We start from the raw sequence: 25,241 nt of genomic DNA on the forward strand, positions 1-25,241 counted from the left end.
TCAAGGCCTGCCAGGTGCCTTGGGCTGCAGGGCATGTCCCAGGGTCCAAGGGCTGGGCATGGACCAAGTGTCCCATCAGCAAAGTGCAGAGCAGGCCGAGCTGGGTGGGGACTGGGGACACGATGGGCAGGGCCACCGGGAATCTCTTCCAAGGTCTCGATCGCTTGCGGGAGAGGCTTTGGGCGCGGGCGGATGGCCTGTTGCCTCCTTGGCCATGTGGTGGGACCTTCCAAGTGTGCCAGCTCCGGCTCTCAGGCAGCCAGCGCCTGAACGCAATGTGGGAAGGGAAGGAGGGAGCTGGCCTGGCCATCTAGGCGACAGGCTTTGGCTGCTGGCTTCGGCGATGGGCCAGTCGTCTTCGGCTGTGACAAAGGTCGGGGCCCTCCGCAAGCCCTTCAGCTTGTGCTTCTTGTGTGGGTGCTGCAGGCGAAGGAGAGTGGGGCGAGGGCGCTGGGCACAGGCCGTGAGAATCCCCGTCTTCTCCAGGCTGGGGGAGAACAGAGACGGGGTAACCATGGGAACAGAGGCGGAAGGGACGACAGGCCAGAGGGTGGGACATGGGGAAACACAATCTGTGCCCCAAGATCTGGGGAGACCACGGCCCAACAGGAGACGGTACCCCACAAATGATCCATCTGCCAGCTGACATTGGGGTGACATCCTGCGCCGGTGCTGGCAGGTCCCGGAGCCCTGCGGTTTCTGCACACGTGGAGAGAGCTCTGTGTCCTGGGCAGAGCACTGGCCATGTGCCAGCTATGCACTTGGCGTGGGCTGGGAAATCTGAGGATTCAGGGCTGTGAGTGGGGGATTTCTCGCCCTCCAGCCAACCTGTGCCAGCTGTTGACTGGGACTAACAGATGCAATGGGGATCCCCCCGGGGGGCCTGGAAACCCCTTGCCCAGGAGCATTGAGGAAGCAATACAGACAATCCACAGAACGTGCTGCCCTCCATCGCCTCCTTCATGGACGGGGCAGGAATGGGGCAGCCCAGGAGCTCTGCCCACCCCACACACAGAGGGCAGCTCAGAGCTGGCTCAGCAGCTCTTGGGCCGGCTGCTGACATGGCACAAGGCAGCTGCCCAAAGGCCCAGGGCCCGGCTCAAGTGCCAGCCCCCAGCACATAGCAGAGCCCAAATCCCAGGAGGGCAGTGGGGGGGCGCTTGTACTCCCAGCAGGAGGGGGAGACCTGCCCCCCCATAACCATCCTGTCCAGGTTCCTGCAAAGCCCTGCCCTCCACCCCTCCCAATCATCCCTCCCCAGTTACCGGCAAAGCCCTGCCCCCCCAACCATCCCTCCCCAGGCACCAGCAAAGCTCTGCCCCCCCCCCCAACCATCCCTCCCCAGGCACCAGCAAAGCTCTGCCCGCCCCCCCCAACCATCCCTCCCCAGGCACCAGCAAAGCTCTGCCCTCCCCCCCCAACCATCCCGCCCCAGGCTCCAGCAAAGCTCTGCCCTCCCCCCCCAACCATCCCGCCCCAGGCTCCGGCAAAGCCCTGCCCCCCCCCCCAACCATCCCTCCCCAGGCACCAGCAAAGCTCTGCCCTCCCCCCCCAACCATCCCGCCCCAGGCTCCGGCAAAGCCCTGCCCCCCCCAACCATCCCTCCCCAGGCACCGGCAAAGCTCTGCCCTCCCCCCCCCAATCATCCCGCCCCAGGCTCCAGCAAAGCCCTGCCCCCCACATAACCATCCCACCCCCAGGCTCCGGCAAAGCCCTGCCCCCGCATAACCATCCCACCCCCCAGGCACCAGCAAAGCTCTGCCCTCCCCCGCAACCATCCCGCCCCAGGCTCCAGCAAAGCCCTGCCCCCCAATAACCATCCCACCCCCAGGCTCCGGGAAAGCCCTGCCCCCCCCATAACCATCCCACCCCCAGGCACCAGCAAAGCCCTGCCCTCCCCCCCAACCATCCCTCCCCAGGCACCAGCAAAGCCCTGCCCTCCCCCCCAACCATCCCTCCCCAGGCACCAGCAAAGCCCTGCCCCCCCCCCAACCATCCCACCCCCAGGCACCAGCAAAGCTCTGGCCCCCCAACCATCCCGCCCCAGGCTCCGGCAAAGCCCTGCCCTCCCCCCCAACCATCCCTCCCCAGGCACCAGCAAAGCGCTGCCCCCCGAACCATCCCTCCCCAGGCACCAGCAAAGCGCTGCCCCCCGAACCATCCCTCCCCAGGCACCAGCAAAGCTCTGCCCCCCCAACCATCCCTCCCCAGGCTCCGGCAAAGCCCTGCCCTCCCCCCCAACCATCCCTCCCCAGGCTCCGGCAAAGCCCTGCCCTCCCCCCCAACCATCCCTCCCCAGGCACCAGCAAAGCTGTGCCCTCCCCCCCAACCATCCCTCCCCAGGCTCCGGCAAATTAGGCAGGACTGAGGGTGCTGACCTTCGGGGGATGCACATCCACGGAGACTAGGTGAGGGACTAGCAGCTCTGCATGGACAGACACACAGATGGGGACATTAACCACAATACTGGGGTCACAAAGGGGTGCAGGGATAGCTCAGTGGTTTGAGCATTGGCCTGCTAAACCCAGGGTTGTGAGTTCAATCCTTGAGGGGGCCATTTAGGGATCTGGGGCAAAAATCTGTTTGGGGATTGGCCCTGCTTTGAGCAGGGGGTTGGACTAGATGACCTCCTGAGGTCCCTTCCAACCCTGATATTCTATGAAACCCACAGAGAGCCACCGCTTTGGTGTTCATCCAGCCCTGGGGCAGACGTGCCTTGGGTGCGGCTTCAGCCCAGCCACAGAAGGGTTTAATAGTTCTGCGTCTGGCACACGGGCTAGGCCAGAGCGAGTGGCTGTTCCTGGCCCAGGAGTTGTCGTCCCACAAGCAGGGACCGAGACACTTGGTGCCCCTCGCTAACTTGGCCCAGCCCTGAGTGCGGGAGCAGACGGAGACTCACAGGCAAATCTGGGATAAGGGTGAGTTAGAAGCATTTGACCCACAGGTGTGGCTGTAGGCCACGGGCTGCACGTTGACCCCAGGGGGTCTGGACAAAAGCTGTCTCCTTGAGAGCAAAGCATTGTCCACTGGTGCTGAGCCTACGACAGCTGCGTGAGGATCTCTGGAGCCCCAGACCAGGGACACGCTCGGACTCCCAGACCTGCGGCAGGCAGGATGGCGGAGTGCCCGGAGCTGGGTCTATTGTGGCTCCTTTGCAGCCAGTGGTGCTAGCCACCCCTGGGGGGAGGGAGGGAAAGCATGCAGTCCCTGCTGAGCGCTTTGGAGAATCCCGCTTCACACAACAGGTTCCAGTCCCCTCCCCCCATCCACCCCCTTCTGCTGCTGTTGGCCAATGCCCCAAAGCAGGGGTGATGGGGGGCTCAGAGCGTCCTGCACAGGGGGCATAGCAAGGGCCGGAACGCTGCAGCTAGCCAGGCAAGGCCGCCCAGAATTGGGGGGCACGGGGGCATGGCACCACATTCACAGGCCTGAGAGAGACGGTCAGGAATTGGCCCTCTATGCCCCAGGCTCTCAGGTGGGGAAGGGGAATGGACACTGCTTCTCTTCTGCAAAGCTGTGCTGGTGTCAAGGTGCTGAGTAGTGGGGGCTCCTCAGGGTAGCACTGGAGTCCCTCTACCCCCCCCCCTCGCGGGCAGGCCCTAGGAGTCCTGGCAGGTGCCATCCTGCACGTAAAGGCCCACTGGCCTCTCCCTGGGACCCTGGCCCTTAGCCCCAGCACACTTACCAGGTGGGGCGTGTGCCGCTCAGACCTCTCAAGCTGGATTTTGATCTCCGGACAGGCAGGGTCTCCAGGTTTCCTGGGCTCCGGCTGGGGAGACTGGGAGGGTCCTGGAAGGCAGAGTCAGATGGGGATGCGAGCTCCCAGCACGGCCGGGAGAACTAAATGCCTGACGCTTAGTAGCCAGAGACCTGGTGCACAGGCAAGTGGTGGAGCCCTGTTCATAGCGGACGATGCAGGGGACTGATTCCCATTCGGCCCAGGCCAGAGCTTGGGCAGCAGTGGGGGAGGGGATGGGGGCTCTGAGTGCTCCCCGTCTAATGGAGGCACGCAGAGGCCTGCATGGCACCCGGTGTAAATTACTGCCCCGTTGGGGCTGCTCTAACGTATGCCCTGCTTCCCAGAGCAGAGAATAGCTGCAGGGCAACGTCCCTGACCACAGCCTGATCCACCCCGGTGTGCCTCCTGCCCTGCCCTGGCTGGGAGCAGGGCAGGTACAGAGGCCTCATGCCAGTGTTTCACTGGCAGTGGAAGCTCCCTGCACATGCAGGCTTCACTGGGCGCCATTTCTGCTCCCCTTTAAGGCTGCTTGACGCTTCCCGAGAGGCACAAAGGAACCTGGCTTCACTGAAGCCAAACCCAGCATGCTTCGCATTACCAGCTAGCTGTGCTTGCTCCCAGCTGTGCTATCTCCAGCAGCGTAGAGCAGCATGAGCAGAGACGGCAGCTTCAGCCCTGCCATGGCCTGAACTCAGGGCTCTGCCTTTCCCCCGACACCCCACCAGCAGCATCTCCCTGCAGTGGGATTTCTAGTGCCCCCCTGAGCTGGCAGCAGGAAGATTTCCAGCCAGCTGGAAAGTTTGAACCCTTGCAGTTCTTTTCCTGATGCTACGGGCCCCTGAGGCTCCACTCCCCAAACAGTGTGTATGCCCCAACCCCCCCAGCTCTCCACCCAGCATGGGAAGCAGTGCGGCCTAGTGGACAGTGCACTACACTGGGATTCAAGAGACCTGGGCTCTATTCCCAGCTCTGCCAGGGGCCTGCTGTGTGAACTTGGGTGCCTCAGTTCCCCCATCTATAAAATGGAGACTCAGATCCCCCTGCTAATGGCATCTGAGCGCCCAACCGCTTTGACATGTTATACAAGAGCTAGCGATTATCGTCTGCCCCTTTGGCGCAACCAGCCCCAGACGCCAGGCTATCTTGCCCATCCCCAGAGCTGTTCGCTGGCAAGGTAGGTGGACACATGGGCAAACGCAGAAGCTTGAGGTGCTACAGCAGGGGTCGCTGTGCCGTGGTATGGTGCTTGGCAGAGTGTGTGAACAGGGAGGTGGGGGGGCACTCGGCTCTCCTTCCCGCCATGGCTGGGGTCCGGTGCAGTGTGATTGCAGCCCCCTGCTGGCAGGTCTGTGGCAAAGGCCAGGCTCCTGCCCCATAGATGCATCAGGAGGATCTCAGAGAGGCAGCGCCGGGGGAGGGCACAGAGGAAAGGGGGAGGGGGCAGGTGGTGTGGGGGGTAGGGGCCGGCGGTGGCTGGGGCCGCACTGGGTGGGGTCCCGGTCGGGTACCTGGAGAGCTCCCCCCGCTGGCAGTGCTGAGGCTGTCATCCAGCCAGGTGCTGTAGATGAAGGAGTCTCGCTTGTGGGGCGTCCCCGAGGCCTGGCTCTCCTGCAGCACACACAGGAGAGGGATGGGGGGCGGTGAGGCAGACACTCCCCGGCTGATGAGCTCCGGAAATGGGCTCTTCCTGGAAGACTTAGAGTCCCCTCCCAGCTGAGGATGCTGGGTCCTCCCCAGCCACCTAGCCCCCCCGTCCCTGCTGACAGGGACCCCCCACTCAGGAGACAGGCTCCATGGCTGCGATCCCCCCTCAGTGCCCCATGGCCAGCAGGGACCCGACTGTGCAGCGAGGGCCCCTCCAGCCCGAGGCTGAGAGGGCAGGGAAAGGGGCCAGTGCACCAAGCTCCATCCTGACTTACCGCGCCCGGGTCATCGTCAGCACCCTCGTTCTCCTCCACCACGCTGCCGAAGCTGCTGGCGCTGGATGACGAGCGGGAGAAATCCCGCAGCACCTCGGGCCTCTGCAACGCCGGCTCCCCCCTGCAGACATGGGGCAGTCAGACCCAGTACCCCCCTAAAACCTCCCCCCCGAGACACTGGACAGTCAGACACAGCACCCCACTAACTCCCCCCCTGAAACACAAGGCAGTGAGACCCAGGAACCTGCTGTGTCCCCCCAAGACACAGGGCAGTGAGACCCTGTTCCCCCTGAGACACTAGCCAGTGAGACCCAGCACTCCCTGTGACGTTATTGACATGAACTGTGACCGTATAGATCATTGTTGCAACCAAGATCCTAGAGTTGCACCAAATCTGGTACAAAGGAGGTCAAGTAAGGTGTCTATGAAAAGGTTGCAATTTGCTGGTTATGATTATGCTGTCTGTATGTGTGTATCATTTTTGTATGTGAAGTTATGAATATGGGCTATGTACTTGTATCTCAATGTTTGATTCTAAGTAGCATTAGTGAAGCATTTGGTCAGCTTCTTGAGAAAGGACTATTCTCAGTAAGTGCCTAATCAAGAAACACTTAACTGACAATGGACTTTGGGAGACGCCAATCCACATCTGAGTTTTCCTGGGAACTTTCAAGGTAACATGTGAGCAATGGCTGCTCTACCTGATTTGTGATTTGCCCATGTGACTCCAAACTCCATCTTGCTGCTGTGATTTTCCACAGTAAGAACAAAGGGGTGTCCTTCCACATGGCAGAGGATATAAAAGGCCCTGGAAACCCCTCCATTTTGTCTTCAATCCTGCTTCTTACCTCTGGAGGGACTTTGCTACAAACTGAAGCTCTGAACAAAGGACTGAATGACGCATCCCAGCTGGGGATGCTCCAGAGACTTGATTTAAACCTGCAGTTTATTTCATCACTGCTACAAGCCTGAACCGAGAACTTTGCCATTACTGTATGTAATTGATTCAATTTAACCAATTTTAACTCTCATCTGTATTTCTTTCTTTTTATGAATAAACATTTAGATTTTAGATCCTAAAGGATTGGCAACAGTGTGATTTGTGGGTAAGATCTGACTGGTATATTGACCTGGGTCTGGGGCTCAGGCCTTTCGGATTGGGAGAATCTTTTTTCTTTTACTGGGGTATTGGTTTTCATAACCATTCATCCCCATAAGGAGTGGCACTGGTGGTGATACTGGGAAACTGGAGTGTCTGAGGGAATTGCTTGTATGACTTCTGGTTAGCCAGTGGGGTAAAACCGAAGTCCTCTCTGTCTGGCTGGTTTAGTGATGCCTTAGTAGTGAAGGACCCCCAGCCTTGGGCTGTGACTGGGCTGTGACTGCCCTGCTCTAAGTAATTTGTCCTGAATTGATACTCTCACTAGTGTCCCACCAAAGGCCGCTTCGTTACACCCTCCTACACCCCTCCCCGAGACACTGGGCTGTGAGACCCAGCACCCCCCAACACAAACCCCAAGACACCCCCTGCACCCCCCTGAGACACTGGCCAGTGAGACCCAGCATCCCCCTGTTCCTCCGAGACACTGGCCAGTTAGACCCCACACTCCCCTTGCGCCCCCCCGAGACACTGGACTGTGAGACCCAGCACCCCCTGTGTCCCCCCGAGACACAGGGAAGTGAGACACAGCACCCCCTTAACTGGCCCCCCAAGACACAAGGCAGTGAGACCAAGTACCCTCTGTGCCCCCCCGAAACACTGGGTAGTGAGACCCAGCACCCCTCCTGTACCCCTCCGAGACACAGGGCAGTCAGATCCAGCACCCCCTTTACCCCCACAAGACACAGGGCAGTGAGACCCAGCACCCTCCCTGTACCCCACCCCTGAGACAGAGCAGCCCTCTGGTACCCCCCCAAGACACAGGGCAGTGAGACTCAGTACCCCCCGTACCCCCCCGAGACACAGGGCAGTGAGACCCAGAACCCCCCATTTGACAAAGTGGGGATTCCTCAAGGAATCAATTCTGAAGCACTTTGAGGAGAGGAAAGTGATCAGGAACAGTCAGCATGGATTCACCAAGGGCAAGTCATGCCTGACCAACCTAATTGGTTCGCTTTTTGTGAACAGGGGCTGCTAACAGGGAGTTTCACAAAGGAGTTCTCCAGGTGAAGGAGGAGCAATACAGCACCCTTTTGGGGTAAGTGACTGTCTGTAGTGTGTGTTTGTTTGTGTTTGGGGGTTACTTGCTGTGTGCTGAGCTTGTGTTTGTCAGTCTGTTTGTTTGTTTGTTTGAAGGACCGTGTGCTGTGGCTGGCAGTTGGAAGCTGTGAGCTTCAAAGGAAGGTTTGAAACCTAGAAGCCTCTGGTAATTGGCTGAGCCTTAATCAGTGGGCGGGGCATTCATACAGGCCAGGGCTTTATAAAGCAGCGCACAAGTGACCAGGGAGCTTTTGCGAACAGGGGCTGCTAACAGGGAGTTTCGCAAGGGAGTTTGGAAGGGGAGTGGGAAGGGGCGAGGGTCCCTTGCCGGTTCTGTCTGTTTTCCCTTTATTCCCCTTAAAACTTTAAACTTCTTGCTTAAACAACCCTTTCAGCGGACAGGGGGCTGCAGACGGGAGTTTGACAGAGGGAGGCTTACGATGGTTAGGAAGACCCGCAACACCTGTGCCAGCACTGCTTCTGTCTCCTCCACCTGCGCCTGTAGCCAGACAGAGCGCCTGAGCATGGATGCTTCTACCCAGATCCTGGTGTGGTTTTGCAGAGACTGTAACTTGCAATTTCCACTTACTGATATCCAGGCTGGGGGGACCATCCAATGTGAAAGGTGCCTGCTGGTGGAAACTCTCAGGCAGCAGGTGGGAGAGCTACAGGAGGAGGTGGCTAGGTTGAGAAGCATCCGAATCCACGAGCAATTCCTGGACAGTGTCCATGTGGAGACAGCTGAGGTAGCTGTCACACCACTGGTGGAGGAGGAGATGGCTCAGGGTGGACACTGGCAGCTGGTTTCTTCTGGCAGCAGGCAGTGCTCCACCCCTGCTCCGAACCCTCCCGCTGTGGTAATAGGTAACCGTTATGCTCTTCTTGATACAGGAAAGAAGGCATCACCCCCTACAGTAAAGGAGGAGAAGCCTCGTACCCCTAAGGCTGGGAGGTCTGCTGCCACCACTGCGAATAGGAAACGTAGGGTAGTGGTGGTCGGAGACTCTCTGCTGAGGGGGACGGAGGCGCCCATCTGTCGCCCTGACATTTCATCTCGGGAGGTATGCTGCCTGCCGGGAGCCTGTATCCGAGACGTTACGGAGGCATTGTCGAGGATTATCCAGCCCTCTGACTACTACCCCATGCTACTCATCCATGTGGGCACAAATGATACTGCGCGGTGTGACACTGAGCGGATCAAGAGTGACTACAGGGCTCTGGGAGTACGGGTGAAGGAGTTTGGAGCGCAGGTGGTATTCTCTTCAATTCTTCCTGTCAAAGGTAGGGGCCTGGGCAGAGACAGATGCATCCTGGAGGTGAATGCCTGGCTGCGAAGATGGTGTCGCCAGGAGGGCTTTGGCTTCCTAGACCACGGGATGCAATTTGAGGAAGGACTGCTAGGCAGAGATGGCGTTCACCTTTCGAGGAGGGGAAAGACCCTATTTGGACACAGACTGGCTAACCTAGTGAGGAGGGCTTTAAACTAGGTTCGACGGGGACAGGTGAGCAAAGCCCGCAGGTAAGTGGGGAACATGGATACCTGGGAGATGGGTTGGAAATGAGAGGGAGTGTGGGCTATATTGGCACAGAGAAAGGAGGGTCAGGACAAAACTGGGAGGAAAGATCAAACCAGTATCTTAGATGCCTATATACAAATGCGAGAAGTATGGGTAATAAGCAGGAAGAACTGGAAGTGCTAATAAATAAATACAACTATGACATTGTTGGCATCACTGAAACTTGGTGGGATAATACACATGATTGGAATGTTGGTGTGGATGGGTACAGCTTGCTCAGGAAGGATAGACAGGGGAAAAAGGGAGGAGGTGTTGCCTTATATATTAAAAATGTACACACTTGGACTGAGGTAGAGATGGACATAGGAGATGGAAGTGTTGAGAGTCTCTGGGTTAGGCTAAAAGGGGTAAAAAACAAGGGTGATGTCATGCTAGGAGTCTACTACAGGCCACCTAACCAGGTGGAAGAGGTGGATGAGGCTTTTTTTAAACAACTAACAAAATCATCCAAAGCCCAAGATTTGGTGGTGATGGGGGACTTCAACTATCCGGATATATGTTGGGAAAATAACACAGCGGGGCACAGACTATCCAATATTCTTGGACTGCATTGCAGACAACTTTTTATTTCAGAAGGTTGAAAAAGCTACTAGGGGGGAAGCTGTTCTAGACTTGATTTTAACAAATAGGGAGGAACTCGTTGAGAATTTGAAAGTAGAAGGCAGCTTGGGTGAAAGTGATCATGAAATCATAGAGTTTGCAATTCTAAGGAAGGGTAGAAGGGAGAACAGCAAAATAGAGACAATGGATTTCAGGAAGGCGGATTTTGGTAAGCTCAGAGAGCTGATAGGTAAGGTCCCATGGGAATCAAGACTGAGGGGAAAAACAACTGAGGAGAGTTGGCAGTTTTTCAAAGGGACACTATTAAGGGCCCAAAAGCAAGCTATTCCGCTGGTTAGGAAAGATAGAAAATGTGGCAAAAGACCACCTTGGCTTAACCACGAGATCTTGCATGATCTAAAAAATAAAAAGGAGTCATATAAAAAATGGAAACTAGGACAGATTACAAAGGATGAATATAGGCAAACAACACAGGAATGCAGGGGCAAGATTAGAAAGGCAAAGGCACAAAATGAGCTCAAACTAGCTACGGGAATAAAGGGAAACAAGAAGACTTTATCAATACATTAGAAGCAAGAGGAAGACCAAAGACAGGGTAGGCCCACTGCTTAGTGAAGAGGGAGAAACAGTAACAGGAAACTTGGAAATGGCAGAGATGCTTAATGACTTCTTTGTTTCGGTCTTCACCGAGAAGTCTGAAGGAATGCCTAACATAGTGAATGCTAATGGGAAGGGGGTAGGTTTAGCAGATAAAATAAAAAAAGAACAAGTTAAAAATCACTTAGAAAAGTTAGATGCCTGCAAGTCACCAGGGCCTGATGAAATGCATCCTAGAATACTCAAGGAGCTAATAGAGGAGGTATCTGAGCCTCTAGCTATTATCTTTGGAAAATCATGGGAGACGGGAGAGATTCCAGAAGACTGGAAAAGGGCAAATATAGTGCCCATCTATAAAAAGGGAAATAAAAACAACCCAGGAAACTACAGACCAGTTAGTTTAACTTCTGTGCCAGGGAAGATAATGGAGCAAGTAATTAAGGAAATCATCTGCAAACACTTGGAAGGTGGTAAGGTGATAGGGAACAGCCAGCATGGATTTGTAAAGAACAAATCATGTCAAACCAATCTGATAGCTTTCTTCGATAGGATAACGAGTCTTGTGGATAAGGGAGAAGCTGTGGATGTGGTATACCTAGACTTTAGTAAGGCATTTGATATGGTCTCGCATGATATTCTTATCGATAAACTAGGCAAATACAATTTAGATGGGGCTACTATAAGGTGGGTGCATAACTGGCTGGATAACCGTACTCAGAGAGTTGTTATTAATGGTTCCCAATCCTGCTGGAAAGGCATAACGAGTGGGGTTCCGCAGGGGTCTGTTTTGGGACCGGCTCTGTTCAATATCTTCATTAACGACTTAGATATTGGCATAGAAAGTACGCTTATTAAGTTTGCGGATGATACCAAACTGGGAGGGATTGCAACTGCTTTGGAGGACAGGGTCATAATTCAAAATGATCTGGACAAATTGGAGAAATGGTCTGAGGTAAACAGGATGAAGTTTAACAAAGACAAATGCAAAGTGCTCCACTTAGGAAGAAAAAATCAGTTTCACACTGTAATAGTCCGGTGCGGGGGTCGCGCCCTCTTAGGGGCCGTCGGGCGCCAGGCCGCTTCACTGCACGGCCAAGTCAGACCTCGTACCCGGGAGGTCTAAGGGTTCCGCCCCTTTGGCAGGGGCTAAACAAAAGGCTCCCTGCCGCTGCAAGGAGTTCCCGCCCTCAGGCAGGGCGGGACAGTGGACCCGTCCTAAGCTCCGGTTCCTTCAGCCGGAGCTGGGGACTTACACAGTTCAATAAGCCCGAAGGCTAGCTCAGAGCGGGGTGATACCCCAGGGTTCGAAGAGGGGCTCAGGTCCTTGTGGGAGGAGCTGAGCACTAACCAATAGTTCAGGGGGGGGGGCTCAGGTCCTTGCAGGAGGAGCTGAGCGCCCCAAACTTAGCAACTCCAGTCCCTCAGTCAGGGAGTGAGCAGGCAGGTAATGGCAACCCAGGCCCTAGGTCAGGGCGGGGCAGCAAACAATCAGCCCAGGCCCACTGTCAGGGCTGAGCAACAGAGTCAGTAATTCAGCCCAGGCCCTCAATCAGGGCGGGGCAGCAAACAGTCAGTCTAAACTCAGGCCCTCAGGTAGGGCTGAGCAACAGAGTCAGTAGTTTAAGCCCAGGCCCTCAGGCAGGGCGGGGCAGCACAACAGCAGTTCTAGGCTCAGGCCTTCAGGGAGGGCTGAGCAACAACACACGCAGTTCAGGGCTCAGGCCCTCAGGGAGGGGCTGAGCAAGCACACACGCAGTTCAGGGGCTCAGGCCCTCAGGCAGGGAGGAGGAGAGACTGCCACCCGACGTGGGGGTGGCAGGGGGGAACACAGGCCCACCCACTCCACTGTGTTCCAGCCCGGGGCCCTATCCGCAGCAGTCCGTCTGCCGCGGGGTCAGTGGGGATCCTGCCCGCAACACACTGACATAGGCTCGGGGTCTGCTATCCCCGGGCTACTTCCCAACTCCTCCTCCTCCATGGGTACCTGCTCCTCGCTGGGCTCGGCAGCGGGGTCCCACACCATGGGCTCCTCGGGTTGCTGGGGGTTGTCTAGGTCGGGCCGCTCCTCCGGTCTCGGGTCCGGCTCAGGTCCGGGTGGCTCCTCGGTGTACCGTGCTCGGGGCAGGCTCGGCCAGTCCACCTCGGGGTACCTTCCTTGGGGCAGTCTCGGTCGGTCCGCCTCGGGGTACCGCGCTCGGGGCAGGCTCGGCCAGTCCACCTCGGGGTACCTTCCTTGGGGCAGTCTCGGTCGGCCCGCCTCGGGGTACCGCGCTCGGGGCAGGCTCGGCCAGTCCACCTCGGGGTACCTGCCAAGCGGGAGGTTTGAGCGGCGCTGGGTATTAGAGTGCCTGGGTCTGGGGAGGCTCGGCCCGTCTGCGTCCAGGTACCGGGCTCGGGGTAGGCTCCGTCTCGCAGGAGCTCGGGCCGGAACGTCTGTCCTCTCCGGCCGCTCGGCTCCAACTGAGTGTTGGGGCCGGGCTTTTATACTTCCTGTCCCGCCCCTTGACTTCCGGGGGGCGGGAACAGGTGGTGGTAGCTCCGCCCACTTGAGTGGCGGCTCTGGCTCTTCCCCCTCTGGGGTTGGCTCCGCCCACCTGGGTGGCTGTTCTGGCTCCTCCCTCTCAGGGGCCGTCGGGAGCCAGGCCGCTTCACTACACGGCCCCCCCCTCAAGGCTGGTTCCCGTGCAGCGGGGCCAGCCCATTCCTCACCCCCCAGCCGAGAGAGGAAATCCGCGTTCGCGTGCTCCTTACCAGCTCTATGGCGGACCGTGAAGGCGAACGGCTGGAGGGCCAGATACCACCGTTGCACCCGCATGTTGTGGTCCTTCATGCGGGTCAACCATTGAAGGGCGGAATGGTCGGTGACCAAGGTGAAGGGAACTCCCAGGATGTAATACCGGAGCGCTTCACAAGCCCACTTCACGGCTAGGGCTTCCTTCTCGACCACCGCATAATTCTTTTCCCGTGGGAACAGTTTCCGGCTAATATAAAGGACCGGATGTTCCTCACCCCCTACGTCCTGGGACAAGACAGCCCCGAGTCCCACTTCCGAGGCGTCGGTCTGCAAGACAAACGTCAGGTTAAAGTCGGGGCTATACAAGACCGGCTCGTTGCAGAGGCACCTCTTAAGAGTCCGAAAGGCCTCGTCGCACTCAGTAGTCCAGTTCACTTGTCGTGGGCGGTCCTTTGTTAGGAGCCCTGTCAAGGGGGCTGCAATCGCGGCGAACCGGGGGATGAATCGCCGATAATATCCGGCCAAGCCTAGGAACTGCCGCACCTGGCGTTTTGTGGTTGGCGGGGGGCAGTTAGCGATGGCCTGGACCTTCCCGATCAGGGGTTTTACCTGTCCATGCCCGATAGCGTAGCCCAGGTACTTAGTCTCTTGCCAGCCGATGCGACATTTTTTTGGGTTTGCAGTCAACCCGGCCTCCCGCAGGGACCTCAGGACGGCTGCGACTCTCTCCAGGTGGTTCTCCCATCGCGGACTGTAGATTACCACGTCGTCTAGATAGGCGGCCGCGTAGTCCTGATGGGGCTGGAGGAGGCGGTCCATTAGGCGCTGAAAGGTGGCCGGGGCTCCGTGGAGGCCGAAGGGCATCCTCGTGAACTGATAGAGACCCGTGGGGGTGGCAAAGGCAGTTTTCTCACGGGAGGCGGGATCCAGGGGGATCTGCCAGTACCCCTTACTCAGGTCCAGGGTGGTGATATATTGGGCCTCCCCCAGGCGGGCCAACAGCTCATCTATCCGAGGCATGGGATAGGCGTTGAACTTGGAGATGGCGTTGACGCGTCGGAAGTCAATGCAGAACCGCTGGGATCCGTCGGGTTTTGGCACCAACACCACCGGGCTGCGCCACTCACTTTGGGACGGCTCCACCACGCCCAGATCCAACATTGCCCGTACCTCCTTTTCCACGATTTGTCTTCTATGATAGGGCAGGGGCCGGGTCGTCCCCCGGATCACTACCCCAGGTTCGGTTTGTATCCGGTGGTATACCAGGGAGGTGTATCCCGGCTGGTCCGTAAACGTGCGGGAGAAAGCTCGGAGGAGGCACCGAGTCTGTCGGAGCTGGTCCTCCGTTAAGGTCTCCCCGAGCTGGGGTTCCTCGGGGTCTCCGGGGTGGGGAACCTGGGGTCCCAGTTCTGGTTCTGGTGGGCAGGGGTTGATCAACAGCCCTTCTCGCTCCCTCCAAGGTTTAAGGAGGTTGACGTGATAGCGCTGGATCCTCTTCCTCCGGTCCGGCTGATTAATTTCATACGTGACCGGGCCCACTTTCCTGACCACCTCATAGGGTCCTTGCCATCGAGCCAGGATTTTCGATTCATTAGACGGCAGAAGGAGTAATACCCGGTCCCCGGGTTGGAACTCCCGAGTCTGGGCTCCCCGGTTATACGTCTCCGCCTGCGTCTCTTGGGCGGCTTTTAAGTTCTCCCGTGCCAGATCCCCCGCCTGCCTTAGGCGTTCCTGAAGTTGGAGCACATACTGTAGGAGACCCCGGGCCGGGGAGGGAGCCTGTTCCCAGGTCTCTCTCATAAGGTCCAGCAGGCCCCGGGGTCGCCGCCCATACAGCAATTCGAAGGGGGAGAACTTAGTCGATGCCTGGGGAACTTCCCGTATGGCCAACAGCAGAGGTGGGAGGAGCTGGTCCCACCGGCGAAGGTCCTCCGGGGAGAACCGACGCAACATCCCTTTCAGTGTCCGGTTAAATCTCTCCACTAAACCATCGGTCTGGGGATGATAGACGGAGGTGCGGAGTTGCTTGACCCCTAGGGTTTCACAGACTTGCTTGAGCAGCCGGGATGTAAAATTGGTCCCTTGATCCGTGAGGAGCTCTCGGGGCAGGCCTACACGGGCAAAGACCTTTACCAGCTCCATGGCGATGGTGCGGGCCGAGATGTTCCGAAGAGGAATGGCTTCCGGGAACCTGGTGGCATAGTCCATCATGACGAGGATGTACTGGAAGCCTGCGCTGCTCTTCGGGAGGGGCCCCACCAGGTCCACGGCCACACGTTCAAAGGGGGTTTCTATTAGAGGCATCGGTACTAAGGGGGCCTTCGGGTTCCCGGCGGGGGCGGCCAGCTGGCATTCGGGACACGAGTTGCAATAGTCCTTCACTTCTTGATAGATCCCGGGCCAAAAGAAACGTCCCAGGATCCGGGCTAGCGTTTTGTCGTGCCCGAGGTGCCCAGCCGCCGGGACGTCGTGGGCCAGTTTCATGACCGCCCGGCGGTGACACCTCGGCACAAGAAGCTGGGTCCGGATGTCCCCGGTACGGGAGTCCTTCTCTACGCAGTACAGGCGTTCTCGTCGTAGCTCGAAATGGGGCCATTGCGCCGCTCGCTGGGAGTCGAGAATCGTCCCGTCCACGGAGGCTAGCTGTTCGTAGATTCGGCTGAGTGTGGGGTCGGCCCGTTGGTCCCGGCAGAAATCTGCGGGCGTCGGGGAATCCTCTTCCCCGCCCCGGGGTGGGTTTTCTCGCCCCTTTGGGGAACTGGTGGGGACGGGGGGTTCCCTCTCGTCCCCCTCGGTCTCCGGGGACTCCCCTCCCAAGGCCGGTGTGGCCTGCGGGCTACTCCCGAGATGGTGACGTAAGACGGTCGGAAAGTCGGGCCAGTCCCGCCCCAGGATCACTGGGTACGCCAGCCGGGGCGCCAGCCCCACCGTCATCTGCCGGGTGACCCCGTCAATGGTCAGTTGGGTCCGGGCACTGGGGTAGAGTCGTACATCTCCGTGGATGCACTGCAGGGGAATCTTCTCCAGGTGACCGTCGGCCGGCGGACCTAAGGCCTGGCAGACCAGCGTTTGGCCGCAGCCTGAGTCGAGGAGGGCTACCGCTTGGCGTCCCTCAATGGTCACGGGTACGGTGATCTTGGCCCCTTGCGAACGTCGGGCCCGTCCTTCCCCTGAATATACTTGGCCAAATGCACACCCCTGTTCAGGGCAATCCCGCCGCAAATGGCCATACTTGCCGCAGGAGTAGCAGGGTCCCAGGGTGGCTTGCTCCGGCCGTGGCCGTGCCCCTGGGTCACCCCCGGGGGAGGCCCGGCTATATCCCCCGGCGGTGGCTACCGGATTCCGTGGGAGCCTTCCGGAGGGCACGGTCACCCGGGCCCGGCCTTCCATGCTGCGGGAGGGAACACTCGTGGCTGTCCGGGAGGGCGGCCCCTTCTTTTCAGGGTTGGGGCGCTCCGTCCGGGCTGGGACCGCCCGGCCAGCGGACCCCGACGGGACCTCAGCCGCGAGAAAGTCTTCCATTAAGGTGACGGCGGCTGACACCGTCGTGGGCCGGTGGCGGAGGACCCAGGATCTTCCCCTCGTCGGGAGGACCTGGGTGAATTGTTCCAAGATCACTTGTTCCACTACCTCTTCTGCTGTCCGGCGTTCGGGTTGTAGCCACCTTCTGCAAGTCTCCCGTAGTTCCTGCGCCACCATCCGCGGTCGGGCCCCTGGGAGATAGACCAGGTCCCTGAAACGTTGGCGGAAGGTCTCTGGACTCACGTCCAGTGCGTCCAGAATAGCAGCCTTCACCAGATTGTAGTCCTGGGCTGCTTCCGCCGACAGGCCCCGGTAGACCGTCTGGGCAGTCCCCGTTAAGTATGGGGCCAGGATGGTGGCCCACTGTTCCGGGACCCAGCCGGCAACAACAGCCACCCTCTCAAAAGTGACGAGGAAAGCCTCGGGATCATCCTCGGGTCCCATCTTCGTCAACCGAATTGGGGGGCTGGGCCGCGGGGTCCCTGGGACGACCCCAGGTAGGGGTTCCCCCTGTCGGGCTAGGGCCGCTGCAAGCTGCTGGAGGCATTTCTGCTGGAAGTCCTGCTGCTGGGCGACCAGTTCGACGATCAGTTGCCGTTGTTGGACCCCTAGCTGCTCTACCAGCTGCTGCTGCTGCTGCTGGGCGGCCTGGTGCTCCTGTTGGCCCCACACCAGGGCCGCCGGTTGCTGCTCCTGACTCTCGGTCATGCGGGTCAGGAGCTGGGATAGGTCTCCCTCTCTAGCGGGAGGCCTCTCTCCCATCGCCCCCTTCTCACCGGCATCTAGGGCTCGTGCCCACATGCTAGGCAACTAGCCCCACGTTGGGCGCCACGTGTAATAGTCCGGTGCGGGGGTCGCGCCCTCTTAGGGGCCGTCGGGCGCCAGGCCGCTTCACTGCACGGCCAAGTCAGACCTCGTACCCGGGAGGTCTAAGGGTTCCGCCCCTTTGGCAGGGGCTAAACAAAAGGCTCCCTGCCGCTGCAAGGAGTTCCCGCCCTCAGGCAGGGCGGGACAGTGGACCCGTCCTAAGCTCCGGTTCCTTCAGCCGGAGCTGGGGACTTACACAGTTCAATAAGCCCGAAGGCTAGCTCAGAGCGGGGTGATACCCCAGGGTTCGAAGAGGGGCTCAGGTCCTTGTGGGAGGAGCTGAGCACTAACCAATAGTTCAGGGGGGGGGGCTCAGGTCCTTGCAGGAGGAGCTGAGCGCCCCAAACTTAGCAACTCCAGTCCCTCAGTCAGGGAGTGAGCAGGCAGGTAATGGCAACCCAGGCCCTAGGTCAGGGCGGGGCAGCAAACAATCAGCCCAGGCCCACTGTCAGGGCTGAGCAACAGAGTCAGTAATTCAGCCCAGGCCCTCAATCAGGGCGGGGCAGCAAACAGTCAGTCTAAACTCAGGCCCTCAGGTAGGGCTGAGCAACAGAGTCAGTAGTTTAAGCCCAGGCCCTCAGGCAGGGCGGGGCAGCACAACAGCAGTTCTAGGCTCAGGCCTTCAGGGAGGGCTGAGCAACAACACACGCAGTTCAGGGCTCAGGCCCTCAGGGAGGGGCTGAGCAAGCACACACGCAGTTCAGGGGCTCAGGCCCTCAGGCAGGGAGGAGGAGAGACTGCCACCCGACGTGGGGGTGGCAGGGGGGAACACAGGCCCACCCTCTCCACTGTGTTCCAGCCCGGGGCCCTATCCGCAGCAGTCCGTCTGCCGCGGGGTCAGTGGGGATCCTGCCCGCAACACACTGACATAGGCTCGGGGTCTGCTATCCCCGGGCTACTTCCCAACTCCTCCTCCTCCATGGGTACCTGCTCCTCGCTGGGCTCGGCAGCGGGGTCCCACACCATGGGCTCCTCGGGTTGCTGGGGGTTGTCTAGGTCGGGCCGCTCCTCCGGTCTCGGGTCCGGCTCAGGTCCGGGTGGCTCCTCGGTGTACCGTGCTCGGGGCAGGCTCGGCCAGTCCACCTCGGGGTACCTTCCTTGGGGCAGTCTCGGTCGGTCCGCCTCGGGGTACCGCGCTCGGGGCAGGCTCGGCCAGTCCACCTCGGGGTACCTTCCTTGGGGCAGTCTCGGTCGGCCCGCCTCGGGGTACCGCGCTCGGGGCAGGCTCGGCCAGTCCACCTCGGGGTACCTGCCAAGCGGGAGGTTTGAGCGGCGCTGGGTATTAGAGTGCCTGGGTCTGGGGAGGCTCGGCCCGTCTGCGTCCAGGTACCGGGCTCGGGGTAGGCTCCGTCTCGCAGGAGCTCGGGCCGGAACGTCTGTCCTCTCCGGCCGCTCGGCTCCAACTGAGTGTTGGGGCCGGGCTTTTATACTTCCTGTCCCGCCCCTTGACTTCCGGGGGGCGGGAACAGGTGGTGGTAGCTCCGCCCACTTGAGTGGCGGCTCTGGCTCTTCCCCCTCTGGGGTTGGCTCTGCCCACCTGGGTGGCTGTTCTGGCTCCTCCCTCTCAGGGGCCGTCGGGAGCCAGGCCGCTTCACTACACACACATACAGAATGGGAAGAGACTGTCTAGGAAGGAGTACGGCAGAAAGGGATCTAGGGGTTATAGTGGACCACAAGCTAAATATGAGTCAACAGTGTGATGCTGTTGCCAAAAAAGCAAACATGATTCTGGGATGTATTAACAGGTGTGTTGTGAGCAAGACACGAGAAGTCATTCTTCCGCTCTACTCTGCTCTGGTTAGGCCTCAGCTGGAGTATTGTGTCCAGTTTTGGGCACCGCATTTCAAGAAAGATGTGGAGAAATTGGAAAGGGTCCAGAGAAGAGCAACAAGAATGATTAAAGGTCTTGAGAACATGACCTATGAAGGAAGACTGAAAGAATTGGGTTTGTTTAGTTTGGAAAAGAGAAGACTGAGAGGGGACATGATAGCAGTTTTCAGGTATCTAAAAGGGTGTCATAAGGAGGAGGGAGAAAACTTGTTCACCTTAGCCTCTAAGGATAGAACAAGAAGCAATGGGCTTAAACTGCAGCAAGGGAGGTCTAGGTTGGACATTAGGAAAAAGTTCCTAACTGTCAGGGTGATTAAACACTGGAATAAATTGCCTAGGGAGGTTGTGGAATCTCCATCTCTGGAGATATTTAAGAGTAGGTTAGATAAATGTCTATCAGGGATGGTCTAGACAGTATTTGGTCCTGCCATGCGGGCAGGGGACTGGACTCGATGACCTCTCGAGGTCCCTTCCAGTCCTAGAATCTATGAATCTATAATTGCCTTCTATGAGGAGATAACTGGCGCCGTGGATGAGGGGAAAGCAGTGGACGTGTTATTCCTTGACTTTAGCAAAGCTTTTGATACAGTCTTCCACAGTACTCTTGCCGGCAAGTTAAAGAAATATGGGCTGGATGAATGGACTATAAGGTGGATAGAAAGCTGGCTAGATCGTCGGGCTCAACGGGTAGCGATCAATGGCTCCATGTCTAGTTGGCAGCCGGTATCAAGCGGAGTGCCCCAAGGGTCGGTCCTGGGGCCAGTTTTGTTCAATATCTTCATTAATGATCTGGAGGATGGCGTGGACTGCACTCTCAGCAAGTCTGCAGATGACACTAAACTGGGAGGAGTGGTAGATACGCTGGAGGGTAGGGATAGGATACAGAGGGACCTAGACAAATTAGAGGATTGGGCCAAAAGAAATCTGATGCGGTTCAACAAGGACAAGTGCAGAGTCCTGTACTTAAAGAATCCCATGCACTGCTACAGACTAGGGACCGAATGGCTAGGCAGCAGTTCTGCAGGAAAGGACCTAGGGGTTACAGTGGACGGGTAGCTGGATATGAGTCAACAGTGTGCCCTTGTTGCCAAGAAGGCTAACAGCATTTTGGGCTGTATAAGTAGGGGCATTGCCAGCAGATCGAGGGACGTGATCATTCCCCTCTATTCGACATTGGTGAGGCCTCATCTGGAGTACTGTGTCCAGTTTTGGGCCCCACACTACAAGAAGAATGTGGAAAAATTGGAAAGAGTCCAGCGGCGGGCAACAAAAATGATTAGGGGGCTGGAGCACATGATTTATGAGGAGAGGCTGAGGGAACTGGGATTATTTAGTCTGCAGAAGAGAAGAATGAGGGGGGATTTGATAGCTGCTTTCAGCTACCTGAAAGGAGGTTCCAAAGAGGATGGATCTAAACTGTTCTCAGTGGTAGCAGATGACAGAACAAGGAGTAACAGTCTCAAGTTGCAGTGGGGGAGGTTTAGGTTGGATATTAGGAAAAACTTTTTCACTAGGAGGGTGGTGAAGCACTGGAATGGGTTACCTAGGGAGGTGGTGGAATCTCTTTCCTTAGAGGTTTTTAAGGTCAGACTTGATGAAGCCCTGGGATAATTTAGTTGAGGATTGGTCCTGCTTTGAGCAGGGGGTTGGACTAGATGACCTCCTGAGGTCCCTTCCAACCCTGAGATTCTATGATTCTATGATACTGTTTTGCATGGATGCTGTGTGTGCCTCAGTTTCCCTGTGTATTGCACCTAGACATTGGTGCAATACACAGGGGATTAAGCCTGTGTGACTTTTGCGGGGGTTGCTCCATCTGCCTGCATGGGTGCTATGGCCACTCCTTCATAACCTGAGAGCCAGGAGGGGGATGCGACCAGGTGACTCTTGGCCCGGGAAGTGAGACAAAGGCCCGAGGAGGAGGAGCGGGCAGGGTAGGGGCCAGGCAGCTAGAAGCGTGGGCTGGCTTGGGGCTCAGGGGGAGGACCAGCGCCCTGGCTCTGGGATCCCCTCCCCCCAAGATGGACTTGGCTGAAAGTCACTGATTTCTGTGCTAACAAGTTCTGCCCTACGCTGTGTTCCTGTTGACTAATAAACCTTCTGTTTTACCGGCTGGCTGAGAGTCACTGCTGACTGTGGAGTTGGGGTGCAGGGCCCTCTGGCTTCCCCAGGAGCCCAGCCTGGGCGGACTTGCTGTGGGAAGTGCACGGTGGGGCAGAGGATGCTGAATGCTCCGAGGTCAGACCCAGGACAGTCGAAGCTGTGTAAGCTTCTTGCCCTGGAGACAGTCTGCTCAGAGAGAGAAGGCTCCCCCAGAGTCCTTACTGGCTTCATAGGGAATAGTTCCAGAGCATCGCCCTGGTGCTCCGTGACAACCGGTGGCAGTGGTGGGATAAACTGCACCCCGTGGACAGCATCCTGCAGTAAGTGACTGGAGAACCGTAAAACGAAGGGGGATTAGCAAGAGACGGGCATGTTGGAGGCTCCAAGAGGTGCGGTTCCAGGAGGCGGAGGCTTAACCCTGAGAGAGGTGGACCCCCGAGATGGGCTGTTGCACTGAAGGGGTTCCTCCCAGGGATAGTGGGGAGCTGAGAGAGCCGAGGCCTGAGAGTCCGAGGGACAGGCAGGGCCGGTGTAACTGCTAGGCGAACTAGGCGGCCGCCTAGGGTGCCAAGATTTGGGGGCGCCAAAAAGCGGTGCCCCCCAATTTTTTTTTTACACTACTGTATTCATTTTTGAAAGTTTATAATAAGCGATGCTCCAGGGGGAGGGAAGGGGGAGGAGGGGCGCAAGGTGGAAGTTTCGCCTAGGGTGCAAAATATCCTTGCACCGGCCCTGGGGACAGGCATGCTGAAGACTCAGAGAGGTGCGGTTCCAGGAGGCGGAGGAGCCTACGGCTCAACCCCGAGAGAGAGTGGACCCCCGATAAGGCTGTTGCACTGAAGGGGTTCTGTGATGGGTTGGATCACAGAAACCCCCCTGGGAGCTGCCAACTGATGTGCCAAGACTACCTCTGCTCCTGTTTTCCCTGCCAGCTCAGGACTCCAGCACCCTGTCTTGCTGAGCCAGACACTCCCGTCTGCTCCAACACAGACCCAGGGTCTGAATTACTTGCCCCAAAGCTGCAGGTTTACCTGAAAACAGCTCACAGAAGTGTGCTTGTCTTTAGCACTCAGATGCCCAACTCCCAGTGGGGTCTAAACCCAAATAAATCCGTTTTACCCTGCATAAAGCTTATGCAGAGTAAACTCATAAATTGTTCGCCCTCTATAACACTGATAGAGAGATATGCACAGTTGTTTGCTCCCCCAGGTATTAATACATACTCTGTATTTAATAAAATCACTTTTGACTTATTAATTAACTCAAAGTTGGATTTAAGTGGTTCCAAGTACACCTCTACCCCGATATAACACTGTCCTCGGGAGCCAAAAAATCTTACCACTTGCTTTGATCCGCCGGAGTGCGCAGCCCCCCCCCCCCCCCCCCCCGGAGCACTGCTTTACCGCGTTAGATCTGAATTCGTGTTATATCAGGTCGCGTTATATCGGGGTAGAGGTGTAGTAACAGACAGAACAAAGTAAGTCACCAAGCAAAATAAAATAAAATGTCTAATCAAACTGAATACAGATAATCTCACCCTCAGAGATGCTTCAGTAAGTTTTTTCTCAGACTGGACACCTTCCAGGCCTGGGCACAATTCTTTCCCCTGGCACAGCTCTTGTTCCAGCTCAGGTGATAGCTAGGGGATTCTTCATGATGGTTCCTCCCTCCCTTTGTTCTCCTCCACCCCTTTATATATCTTTTGCATAAGGCGGGAACCCTTTGTCCCTCTGCGTTTCCACCCCCCCTCACTGGAAAAGCACCAGGTTAAAGGTGGATTCCAGTTCAGGTGACATGATCACATGTCACTGCAAGACTTCATTGCCCACTTGCCAGCACACACATATACAGGAAGACTCACAGGTAAACACAGCCATCTGCAGACAATGGTCCTTGTTAATGGGAGTCATCAAGATTCCAAACCACCATTAATGGCCCACACTTTACATAATTACAATAGGCCCTCAGAGTTACATTTTATATTTCTAGTTCCAGATACAAGAGTGGTACATTTATACAAATAGGATGATCACACTCAGTAGATTATAAGCTTTGTAATGATACCTTACAAGAGACCTTTTGCATGAAGCATATTCCAGTTACATAATATTCACTCATTACCATATTTTATAAAACCATATAGACTGCACAACGTCACAGGTTCCTCCCAGGGACCGTGGGGAGCTGAGAGAGCCCAGGCCTGTGAGTCCGTGACCACGTGGGAACAGCGTGGAGACGGTCTATAACCATCTCCTTAAGAAGGACGTTGTAGAGCTGGGCAGAGAGAGGGGGCTGCGTATTGGAAAGCTCACTAAGGCACAGCTGATTGCTCACTTGGAAGACGAGGATCGCTCTAAGGAGCCGGTTCCTAACCCAGCTGGGGCCGCGAGAGAGGCTGGGAGCAGCCAGGCAGCCCCAGGGTTCACACTGGTTCCTGACCCAGCTGGGGCCACAAGATAGGCTGGGAGCAGCCTAGTGTCCTGGAGACCCGTGTCCCTGACCAGCATGGGGGTCTCCACCGGGTTCCCCATCGGTGGATCTGAGATGGATGGAATTGGAGCTGAGATCGAAGGAGTCAGAGGACCATGAGAGACAGGAAAGGCTAGCCCCCTTCCTGGGTCCCAAGGCCATAGAGCTGTTTAGTCAGATGGGCGGGGTGGCAGACTGGCTCTCACTCCTAGCCCCAGCGTATATGTCTGCGTGCAGGGCCGGCTCCAGGCACCAGCCCACCAAGCTTGTTCTTGGGGCGGCACCTGCAGGGGGGCGGCGCGGTGCGGTGCTCCGGCTCCGGCCGCCGGGGAGAGCGGAGCCGCAGTGGGCTCTCCGCCCTCCTCCCGGCGCTCTGGACGCCGGGGAGAGCGGCCCGCGGCCGGGCTCGGCGCCCTCCCCTGCCGCGCTCCGGGGAGGGGGGGGGGGCGGGGGGCAGCGGGAGGTTTTTTTGCCTGGGGCGGCAAAAAAGCCAGAGCCAGGCCTGTCTGCGTGGATTCTCCTGGACTCAGGCCCCTCGGACCCCCAGTGGGAGCGGAAGGTGGTGGTCAATGGGGAAACATTCCTGGGGTGGCGAGACCCTGGGACATAGAGAACTATTGTCAGGCCTCAGGTGGTGCAGCCTCACCAGATGCTGTAGGGCTGTGTGACCTGAGTGAAGGTCCCCGGGAGGAAGCCCCTCGCCCTGCCTATGGCCCGGATCCCTGTGCAGACCCAGGAGGGGCCGGGCTGGCTGGTAGTTGGGGTTCTCCAACATATCAGCTGTGAAGTCCTGTTGGGGGGTGGCTGTATCTATTTGGGACAGGATCCAGGCCCTGCTCCTGTAATGGCTGAGGATTTGAATTTGAATCCAGGGAACCAATTGGGTGAGACTGAAGCGGTCAGTGAAAATGCAAATGACCTGCTGGCTGTGGGAAGGAGCTGCTAGGCTCAGGATACATAAGAACGGCCGTACTGGGTCAGACCAAAGGTCCATCTAGCCCAGTATCCTGTCTACCGACAATGGCCAATGCCAGGTACCCAGAGGGAGTGAACCTAAGAGGTAATGATCAAGTGATCTCTCTCCTGCCATCCATCTCCACCCTCTGACAAACAGAGGCTAGGG

The 25,241-nt window shown here is 57.6% G+C and overlaps 1 protein-coding gene across 2 annotated transcripts in view; it reads right to left on the reverse strand.

Annotated features, from left to right (window-relative positions):
• Nucleotides 1-310: 310 nt before the first annotated feature.
• Nucleotides 311-25,241, reverse strand: part of RAP1GAP (RAP1 GTPase activating protein) — a 151,322-nt gene continuing 126,391 nt past the window's right edge. For both annotated transcript variants that reach the window (XM_065421442.1, XM_065421443.1), the window contains 4 exons: nt 5,659-5,779; nt 5,248-5,347; nt 3,686-3,789; nt 311-487 (listed from right to left, as the gene is read on the reverse strand). In XM_065421442.1, coding sequence (XP_065277514.1) covers nt 311-487; nt 3,686-3,789; nt 5,248-5,347; nt 5,659-5,779 — 502 coding nt within the window. The remainder of the gene's footprint in view (nt 488-3,685; nt 3,790-5,247; nt 5,348-5,658; nt 5,780-25,241) is intronic.

The sequence above is a fragment of the Emys orbicularis genome, chromosome 22 (genome assembly GCF_028017835.1).
Source record: "Emys orbicularis isolate rEmyOrb1 chromosome 22, rEmyOrb1.hap1, whole genome shotgun sequence".
Taxonomy (NCBI): Eukaryota; Metazoa; Chordata; order Testudines; family Emydidae; genus Emys; species Emys orbicularis.